Below are 11011 nucleotides of genomic sequence, written 5' to 3' on the forward strand. Positions count from 1 at the left end.
AAAAATCGACGTTTCAGGCAAAAGCAGATTCCTAATGAGGGGCTTTTGCCCAAAACGCCGATTTTCCTGCTCCTCGGATGCTGCCTGACCTGCTGTGCCTTTCCAGCACCACTCTGATCTAAACTCTGGTTTCCAGCATCTGCAGTCCTCACTTTTGCAAAGTTTTAGTCAAGCCCTCCGTTTCAACTGCGTCTCCAATTCTTGAATACTTTTGTTAAGTTAATGCACTGAAAAAAGGAACATATTGATTTTAATATCACATTAATATGCTCAATATAAATAAAAGTTTTATTATACGAATGAGAAAATAACTTTAGAAACATAAATAAGTACAGGAGCTCTTCATGGGATTAATGCTTTACAGGAATGGAACAAGCTTTTGTGCTCAAATGGAATCTTTGCATTTCACATACTGCATTAGTTGTCGATCGAGCCACTTCCTTTCTTACGGCTGAGTGGGAATGTGGACTTGCTCTGAGGTTGGGTCATCTTACTGGCCAGGTGGACAAATGGCTCAATCAGAGTCTTGCGCTCTGCCACAGACACCTCCCACAGTTTAACTTTCTCTGACTTTGCCCAGTGTTGAACAGCATCGTGGTCCACACGTCGTCCTTCCTGTAAGTCGCACTTGTTTCCCAGAATTACAATTGTCACCTGCAGAAACAGGCATGAAAGGAGAGCTTTCAATGGCAACTTGTATTTAAAGCTTTTTAATCAATGCCTGTAAAAAAATTACTCAAGGAAGAAAACTTTAAGAAGACAGGCTATGCTATTTCAAGATAAAGGTAATAGAACAAAATAAGTTAAAACTCCTGAGCTTCCACAATAATTTAGCTGATGGACCCTGATGGAACCAAGCCAGCGGGACCACAGGTTCAATCTCTGATGTGCAACCAGTTAACTATCTCAGTCTCATTCCCCAACTCCTAGTCCATAGATCTGCACATCTGTTTCTACCATGTGCCCATCCTGATTCCTTTTGAAAATATTCATCACCTCCACCTCCACAGTGGGACTAAACTGATCAGCTGAGGTCAAGCAAAAAGCAAGCAGAGGCATGAGGGGCCGGGTGTCCTCCTTTGAACTTGTTGGCCTTTTTTTTGAAGGTGGATCAACTGAACTGCTTCTCAAGTGTATGAATGACTTTTGGGAAAACTACACACAACTCCTATGTCGGATGTGAGAGTTTTGCGGCATAGATTGAGGCAATGCCAGTCCTTTCCATTGCAGGCTGCGAGAGTTCTATGTGAAATGAGCATCAGGCAGCTGAACCCAGGCTGAAAACAGCACTCAAAACTGCCTGCAAACTGCAGTATTACACAGCCTGTTTGTTTAATCGCTTTGGGGATCAGGAAATATTTATGCAGAACGACCTGTGGAGAATTTAAAACGGGTGAGACACAGCCCACATCAGAGCCTGCAGATGGAAGAGGTCTGTTCGATAGACTAAGTCACCTTTTTTGATCTTGTATCTTAAGTTCTTGTAAGAATATTTGGTGTGAAGTGCCTGTTTGTTCTACTGGGAGTTGAAACGTGTTTGATGTCAGCGGAAGTGGTATCGTGCTTCATTGACCAGCATCAACACATCATAAAACAAATTTCACCAATGAGGCATTTTCTGACCACTTCAGTTTAAAGCATAGCTCTTCAGTCAACAGATCAAGAATTATAGAATGCAATTTGAAAGCATTAAATAAAGTTAGTTACATGCACAGGAACATAGAAGTACTTTGGTAGTGATACCACAGAACAATGTTTATCACTGTACCTCCTTCTTATCGCGGGACCTGTCAATTTCCTTCTTCAGGGCTTCGACTCGCTTGAAGGATTCCCAGCTGTCTATGCTGTACACCAATACAAATCCATCAGCAAAGGAATAGTAATGCTTGGGAAGCTCAACGCCTTCCCTCAGGCCTCTTGTATCATAAAAGCGCACCTGCTCCCGCACACCACGGTCTGTCTCTATGGAACCAACATAAATATCTTCCAGGGTTTCATTTGTCTCAGAACCTTAGAGAGAGGAAAAAAAAGGGGGGGATGATTCAGGGCGTCATGTATAAACTATTTTTCGAAAGTCTGACAGGGTTGATGCTGATAGCTTGCTTCCTCTTTTTGGATGTCCAGAACTAGAATTGTGGAATGAGGTAAGATTAAAAAGATATCTCATAGTTAAGAACCTCTAAGAGATAGTGATCATAACATGGTTAACTTTTGAGGAGAGCAACCCAATCTCTTACCAGTATTCTCAACTAACGCAGGCTGGGAAAACACATTGACAAGAAGGTCAGTAGATGAGTAGTGACAGACATTTCATTAGATATTTCACGATATTCAGGAAACTGTACTCCAGTCAAGAGAGACTCATGAGGAACGATGACCACCCACAGTGAACAAAGACCATCAAGAAGAGTGGGAGAGAGAGTGAGGACTGCAGATGATTAGAGTTGGAGCCAAAAAGTGTGGCGCTGGAAAGGCACAGCAGGTCAGGCAGCATCCAAGGGGCAGGAGAGTCATTGGGAACGAAGACAGTAGGAGACAAGAGAATTAGTAACTTTTAGGAAGCAGCAGTGGATGCCAAACAAAAAGGGAGAAAATTGATTATGCTATTAAATTGACAAGAAATGTATAAAAATAGATGGCTTCTTTCAGTTGACAGACAACTCACCAGGATCTGATAACCTACATCCAAGGGTTTTAAAGAAAGTGGTTGCAGAAATAGTCAGGGCAGGTAGAAACTTTCCAGAACTCATTGGCTTTCAGGAGGGTTTCAGACAATTGGAAAACTACTAATCTAACACCTCTATTTAAGAGGGAGGCAGAAAACAGGAAACATCTGTTGTGGGAAAAATACTAGAGTTTATTGTTAAAGAAAAATAGCAGGATGTTGAAAAAGGCTTAATGCAACCAGAGTCAATATGGTTTTGTTTTGCCAATCCTTCTTGTACAATGCTATGTTTACACTGAGCAGATGAATGCATCAGCTGTCTCTTGCTATATTCCAAGTATCGGCCCACCCTGGTGCTCAGTATTGTTATAAAGTGTGTCCTTACAGATTTTTACACAACACCTAATTAGTGATCAGATTACAATCTCACCAGCAAGGCCTGTCACATCCGGTCTCCCCATTCAGCCAATGCCAAGATTTTTTCTTATCCACATAATTCATCATTCTCACTGAAAGCAGGAGAAAGTTGTAAATAAAAAGTTATTTTTTTTTCCTAACTATGCTGCCTCTGCACTCACCAACAACATGGTTTCCATAGAGAAGCTGTTCCAAAATGGCCGTTTTTCCAACTGATGCCAAGCCACAAACTACCACTTTACAGCTCTTCCCCATTGCACTCTCAGGAACTGCTAACACCAACCAGAAGTGGGAACTGTATGGAGAAAAAAAAATGTTAAACAACCGTCAGCATATAGAGTATGTGAACAGTATCAAATTCAGAATTGGCTGAGACATCCTAGAAAGTGCAAGAATTAATGCCAAATCATCAATACCGCCTGTTAAAGAACAGCAAATTCAATAATATTGTTACGGTGATGTGCTGCCCAAAAGGATGGCTCACATTAGATTCAACAGTAACTTTCAGGATGTTATTGAACTGAACTGAACTGAACTTAGAAATTTACAGCCCAGGCACAGGCCCTTCAGCCCTCCAAACCTGAGCTATTCCAAATCTACTGTCTAAACCTGTCACCCAATTCCCAAGCATCTGTATCCCTCTGCTCCCCACCTACTCCTGCATCTGTCCAGATGCATCTTAAATGAATCTACCTTGCCTGCCTCTACCACCTCTGCTGGCAACGCGTTCCAGACACCCACCACCCTCTGTGTGAAGTACTTGCCACGTGTATCCCCCTTAAATTTTTCACCTCTCACCTTGAAAGCAGACTTCTCATTATTGAATCCTTCACCCCGGGAAAATGCTTGTCTCTATCCACCCTGTCTACACCCTTCAAGATTTTGTAAACCTCAAATCAGGTTCCCCCCTCAATCTCCTTTTTTCTAATGAAAACAAATCTCTTCATAGCTAGCACCTTCCATACCCCAGGCAACATTCTTGTAAACCTTCTCTGCACCCTCTCCAAGCATCCACATCCTTTTGGTAAAGTAGCGACCAGAACTGTACACAGTATTCTCAATGCGGCCGAGCCAATGTCTTGTACAATTTTAACATGACTTGCCAGCTCTTATACTCAATACCCTGTCCAATGAAGGCAAGCATAATAGATGCCTTCTTGACCACTCTACCACCTGTGCAGCAACCTTCAGAGTACAATGGACCTGCACTCCCAGATGTCTCTGCCCATCAACTTTTCCCAAGGCTCTTCCATTCATTGTATAATTTGTTCCAGAATTAGACTTCCCTAAATGCATCACCTCACTTGTCTGATGGATTGACCTCCATCTGCCACTTTTCCACCCAACTCTCCAGTCTATCTATATCCTCCTATATTCTTTGACAGTCTCTTATGCTTTCTGCTACTCCACCAATCTTTGTGTCATCTGCAAACTTGCTGATCATACCAACAGTGCCCTCTTCCAGATCATTTATGTCTATCACAAACAACAGTGGTCCCACCACTGATCCCTGTGGAACACCACTTCATTTCGAGAAACTTCCTTCAACTACTACTCTGTCTCCTGTTGCTCAACCAATTCTTTATCCACCTAGCTAGAACATCCTGTACACCATGTGACTTCACTTGAAAAATAAAAAAAAGTCGCAGAACTGCAAGGAAAGAAACGGGAGTAGGATTAGTTGGGTAGCCAGCAGAGGCACAATGGGCCAAATGGCTGTTTCATGTTGCATGATTGCTTAACATACAAAAAATGAGTAAAAATATATCCCAAATACTGATAAGCTTAAGGAAACCTTGATCACCTGCACTCTTCATTACGTGCAGTACAGGTTGAGTTGATTGCATAAACAGGCAAATCCAACAGCATTTCCAGATCCCCAATACTGAAGAAAAGTCAAATCAGACTCAAAGCATTAATTTCATTTCTCTGTCCACAGATAGCACCACAAAAGCTGAGTTTCTCCATCATTTTCTCTTTTATTTCTGATTTCCAGCATCCACAATATTTTGCTTTTATAACATCAACTAGGATGTTTTAGTTAATGTTTCAGAGTCTCCTTAATTTAAAACTTCCTTTTGTACTGAGATATGCGTAGCTACTTTCCCCTCATCTGACCTAATACAATCCATATCTCTCCAAGCCAGATATGGCAAAATGAACACTGAGCACATTTATACACCAACCGAGGATAAACAAATGCACAAGTCTAGCAGAAATAAACAAAAGGCAGATTGCAATAGAACATGACAGGCAAGCATTCAACACGAGAGACTGAGATAGCCAAAACCAGCCTTTAGAAAAAGACCCATGATTTTTCTTTTAAATTAATAATGTTGACTGAGGGATAAAGGGTCACCAGGGAGCATTACATTGCTAAGGGATCGTCCACATCCACCTGAAAAAGGTGTATCATTTGAAAGATGGCACTTCTGACAGTGCAGCACTCCCTTGGGGAGATCAGCCTGGATTCTGTTGCTCAAGTCCCTGGGGGGGATATTGGGAATTGAATATAAAGCCACCTGTCCCAAGGGGCCAACCCATTGGGCCAGCTGAAAATAATGCAGACTGAAAAGGCTCATGAACACTGTGTAACATATAAACAGGAGGAGTATAAACAAATGGATCAATACTCCATGCCCAGTGATTGCTGCTGACACTTTTACCTGCAAATAATAAATGGGAAGCTTGGGAGAACGCAGTTTCAGGATCACCTCTCTCCGAATGTCCGTGGAGGAGGAATGAGAATATTTATATTGAGTTAACCTCCCGGCAGGTAAACAGGTTAAAATAAAGAGGGTCTTCCCTCCTCAAAACAAGCCCATCCTCTGCTTCATCCCAACAAACAATCAACGAGACGGCGCGGAACATGAGTTACCTCAGCCCCTCGGCACTACTCCACAGACAGCGCCCTCAACAGGCCTGGAGGGGAACATGCCCCTTCATTTCATCAGGAAGGTATACTCACCTTCCTTGGCAGGATACACTAAGGGAGGTGGAAATTACTTACAGTCCAACAAATTTTATTTTTGTAAATATTGGTTCCATTTCACCAAATGCATTTATTTTCCCAGAAAGAAAGACTTTCATCTGTGCGTTTGTTTACTTGTTCATGAGAGGTTGGTGTCTCTGGCTGCACAGGCTGCTGTGCATTGCCATTCCCCCCAAGTGCCTTTCACAACCTCAGGGTGTCCCTAAGGCTTTTATGGCAGATTAAGTTCTACTGAAATGTAGTCAGTGTTGCAAAGCAAAAGATGCAATGGCCAATCTGCATAGACAACAACGTAATCATTGTTTTTGCAGTGTTGATCGATTGCTAAATGTTGGGCAGAAGAAGAGGGGGTAATTCCTCTACCACTGTTGTAATAGTGTTATGTCTGCCAGATGGGGCAGACATAGCCTTGATTTGATATCTGGAAGGCACACCACATCAGCTCAGTGTCAGCATGGATTTTTGCACTTAAATCTCTGGAGTGGGACTTGGATCTGTAACCTGATTCAGGGGTGAAGGTACCTCCATCAGAACCACAACTGCCACTTGAACAGAATTATCATTACATCCATTCTACTGAACACATCCCTTTTTTGAGAACTGTTCTTATTATTTGTTTATGGGATGTGGGTATTGCTAGGCCACCAAATATTACCCATTCCTAAATACCATTGAAAGCCTCTGCTGAATTGTCATCTTGAACTGCTGCAGTCCATGAAGTGTAGGTTCATTTAGGAAGGGAGTTCCAGGATTATCACCCAGTAGCACTGGAGGAACAAGTCAGGCTGGTTGTGGTTTGGAGGGATCTTGCATGTGACAAGGCTCCCAAATATCTTCTGCCCTTGGGCTTCTAGGTGGTGAACGTTGTGGGTTTGGAAGGTGTTGTGCAATACAAAAACATTGATAGCTGCTAGCTGGTGTATACCAGGTGCCAATGAGGATACAACACTCACTCACCAGTTCTGAGGAAGGGTCACCAGATCGGAAGCATTAACTTTGATTTCTCTTCACAGATGCTGCCAGACCTGCTAAGCTTTTTTGCTTTTGTTTATGCATTAAAACAAATTCAATTCAAAGCTATTCAATTCCACGTTGCCCTCCAAGCCATGCTCCATCATGATTTGAACATGCATCATTGTTCCTTAAGTGTTCCTATATCAAAATCCTGGAGGTTCCTACCCAGTGGTGCTGCGGAAGTATCAACAAAATGTGGTTCAAAAGAAGACAGTTCATCACTATCATCTCAAGGGCATCTTGGGTTGAATAGTAAATGCTAACTTTGTCAACGATGACCCAATCTTGAGAATAAGTTTTGTTTCCAAAGCCATTAATTATTTATATGATTGTCATTTTATATGTTAAAGACATATAAAATCACAAAATTGTGCAAACAATTGTTCACATGAGGAGAAGGGCGGCACGGTGGCACAGTGGTTAGAACTGCTGCCTCACAGCGCCAGAGACCTGGGTTCAATTCCCGCCTCAGGCGACTGACTGTGTGGAGTTTGCACGTTCTCCCCATGTCTGCGTGGGTTTCCTCCGGGTGCTCCGGTTTCCTCCCACAGTCCAAAGATGTGCAGGTCAGGTGAATTGGCCATGCTAAATTGCCCGTAGTGTTAGGTAAGGGGTAAATGTAGGGGTATGGGTGGGTTGCGCTTCGGCGGGTCAGTGTGGACTTGTTGGGCCGAAGGGCCTGTTTCCACACTGTAAGTAATCTAATCTAAAAGCTACTTGTTAAATATATCAAAGGATGTCAGTGAGGAGATCAGGTCAGGGTTAAGGTAAGGCGGTTTACAAAGAACCAAAACACATTGACCAAGTAATGGTAAAAGAAGAGCAGATCTCAGTCCATCCATGAAGTGGCATGAAACTGAAAGCTTGAATTAGACAGATCCGAAATAAGGTAGATGTTAGACTGGGGAAGTGAAAGGTCGACTGCAATCCAAGAATCAGCTTTAAAATAGTAAACATTCAGAGACGGATTACGTTGGTATTCTTAGAACTCATACGGGTTTGGATTGCCTCTGTCCTTGTCCTAGTGTTTCTACAATAAAAAAAAGACAATTTACACCAAGGTGGCACAGAATGATCATAAGGTTAAATGGGAGACATTGAAATGACATACTATTGCATTTTTGAGATAGAATAACTTACCCTAAAATACTTAGATGTTAACACACTGATCGTATGGTTCTCCATTTTAAAGTATACAGTTGGTCCACAATGTGTCAATCACCAGTTTTACTGTTTTCTCCTCTCTTATTAATATTAGGGATTTATACCAAACTGTGCATAAATTCAGGATACTTTGCATACAGGTTAAGTAATTGATTAGTTCAACAATCATAACATGATAGTCATTTTTGGCTGGACAGTTGATAGTGGAATTTGGAAACCAGGTACATGCCCTCTTGATTGGAATTGGAACTTGGCCACAGAAATGTGCAAAGTGCCAAGTTTGTACTTGGCATCCCTGAGCATGAGAGACCAAATCTGCAAGGTACCTGCTTTTGGTGATTATTCAGTGACTTAGATAATAACATGAACTTCAAACAGAATTCTATTCAGCTGTGACACTGTCAAATCAAATAAACGCTTAACATTGACTGATATTGGCCTTCATCACGAATGAAGCTTGTGAGCCAAAGAGGTGGAGGGATCAATGGAAGGAGGGTGGGACAGTCCCAAGGTGGAAGATGAGATGTTCCTCCTCCAGGCGTCGGGTGGTTAAGGTGTGACGATGGAGGAGCCCAGGACCAGCATTCCTTGGTGGAGTGGGAGGGGGAGTTGAAGTGTTTGGCCACAGGGCAGTGGAGTTGGTTGGTGCAGGTGTCCCAGAAATGTTATCTGAAGCATTCTGCAAGTAGGCATCCTGTCACCCCAATGTAGAGGAAACTGCATTGGGAGCAATGGATACAGTAAATGACATGTGAGTTAAAATGCTGATGGATGTGGAAGGCTCCTTTGAGACCTTGGACAGAGATGGGGGGTGGGGGGGAGGTGTGGGTACAGTTTTTGCAATTCTTACAATGACAGGTGATGGTGCCTGGAGGAGAGGATGGGTTGGTGGGGGTCAGGGACCTGACAAGAGAGTCGCAGAGGGAGTGGTCTTTATGGAACATGGATAGGGGTGGAAAGGGCAATACATCACTGGTTGTGGGGTCCATTTGTAAGTGGCGAAAATGGCAGAGGATGATGCGATGTATACGGAGGTTGGTGGGGTGGAAGGTGAGGACCAGGATGCCTCGTTTTCTGCCTTGGGACCCTACAACCACACGGCATCAATGTGGGTTTCACTAGTTTCCTTATTTCCCCTCCCCCCTTATCCCAGATCCAACCTTCCAACTCAGCACCGCCCTCATGACCTGTCCTAGCTGTCCATCTTCCTTCTCACCTATCTGCTCCACCTCCTCTCTGACCTATCACCATTCCCTGTACATTCACCCACCTATCGCACTCTCAGCTACCTTCCCCCCAGCCCCACACCCCCTCCCATTTATCTGTTCACCCCCTTGGCTCACAAACCTTATTCCTAATGATGGGCTTTTGTCCAAAATGTCGATTCTCCTGCTCCTCAGATGCTGCCTGACCTGTTGTGCTTTTCCAGCACTACACTCTCGTCTGATCTCCAGCATCTGCAGTCCTCACTTTCTCCTGATATTGGCCTTGTTCATATTGAGTACACAATTAAATCAAGCTGACGTCTGTACCAGAGTTGCAATCAAGAAATCAACACCAACGTTCCTACTTCATCAGAAGGCTCTGGAAATTCGGCAGGTCCATAATGACACTTGACATTTGCTATAGATGCATCGTAGAAAGCATCCTATCTGATACAGCACAACTTGGTATGGCTACTGCCCAATACCTCAAAAAATTGCAGAGAGATGCAAACACAGCCCAGTCCATCATGAAAACCAGCCTTTCTTCCATAAACTCTGTCTACACTTCCTGCTGCCTCAGGAAAGCAGCCAACATAACCAAAGACCCTTCCTACTCCAGTTATAATCTCTTTGACCCTCTTTCATCGGATAGAAGATGCAAATGTTTGAAAACACGTGCCAATAGCAGCTTCTTCCCTGCTGTTATCTGCTTTCTGAATGGATCTCTCATATATTAGAATTGATCTTTCTCTGCACCTTCTCTGTACCTGTAACGCAGTATTCTGCATTCTGTACTATTATCCTGATGTAATTATGTAAAGTATGATTTGTCTCGTGTGCAAAACAATAATTTTCACCATATTTTGGTGCATGTGACATGCTGCTAGTGTTGGTACTAAACTGTGCAAATGATCACCAAATAAATAGTGTCAATTTCTAAGTTGCTAGTATTAGTGCCATACAATGTAGTTATCATCAGTGCCAGGCAAAGTCTCTGTTACAAAACAGAAGTTGCTGCAGAAACTCACCAAGCCTGGCAACATCCATGGAGAGAAAGCAGAGGAAACTTTTCAGCTCCAGTGACTCTTCTTCAGAACTGGAAACAACAAATGCTGGAGGTCTCAGCGGGTCAGGGAGCATCCATGTAGAGAAAGCAAGCTAACGTTTCGAGTCTAGATGACATTTCAGCTTCAGCTCTGATGAAGAATCATTTAGACTGGAAACATTGGCTTGCTCTCTTTCCATGGATGTTGCCTGACCTGCTGTGATCTCCAGCATTTGTAGTTTTAAATATAGAATCCAGCCATCTGCAGTCATTTGTTCCTTCTTCTGAACTGTCAATATTGGTAGCATTAGTGCCAAGCAAGTACAATTATCATCATTGCCAAAGTGCCAGGCATAGTCCATTCTGGCAGTGTTGGTGCCAGGTAGGGTAATTATCATCAAAGCCATAGAGCCAGGCTGGTAGTACTGGTGCCAGCCAGTGTTGGTCCTCCAGTTGCTCGGGAGGTCAGATGTAGTTTGTTCCGCAGGGACGCTCTTGCTTCCCGCCCG

At 43.1% G+C, this 11011-nt stretch overlaps 1 protein-coding gene across 1 annotated transcript; it reads right to left on the reverse strand.

Annotated features, from left to right (window-relative positions):
* Positions 1-274: 274 nt before the first annotated feature.
* On the reverse strand, positions 275-5928 carry nkiras2 (NFKB inhibitor interacting Ras-like 2). The gene is made up of 4 exons (XM_060848792.1): positions 5749-5928; positions 3244-3377; positions 1769-2010; positions 275-654 (listed from the first exon to the last, which is right to left on the reverse strand). The coding sequence occupies exons 2-4, from the start codon at positions 3335-3337 to the stop codon at positions 418-420; spliced, it is 573 nt and encodes a 190-aa protein (XP_060704775.1). The 5' UTR covers positions 3338-3377; positions 5749-5928; the 3' UTR covers positions 275-417.
* Between the last annotated feature and the right edge of the window lie 5083 nt (positions 5929-11011).

Source organism: Hemiscyllium ocellatum, chromosome 32 (genome assembly GCF_020745735.1).
Source record: "Hemiscyllium ocellatum isolate sHemOce1 chromosome 32, sHemOce1.pat.X.cur, whole genome shotgun sequence".
NCBI classification, from domain to species: domain Eukaryota; kingdom Metazoa; phylum Chordata; class Chondrichthyes; order Orectolobiformes; family Hemiscylliidae; genus Hemiscyllium; species Hemiscyllium ocellatum.

Excerpts from the sequence above, each read along its gene's own strand:
- nkiras2 (XM_060848792.1), bottom strand. The coding sequence starts at position 3,337 with ATGGGGAAGAGCTGTAAAGTGGTAGTTTGTGGCTTGGCATCAGTTGGA. Across the intron at positions 2,011-3,243 it reads CTATGGAAACCATGTTGTTG|GTTCTGAGACAAATGAAACC; the intron begins GTGAGTGCAGAG and ends CCTCTCTCTAAG. Across the intron at positions 655-1,768 it reads GGTCCCGCGATAAGAAGGAG|GTGACAATTGTAATTCTGGG; the intron begins GTACAGTGATAA and ends CTGTTTCTGCAG.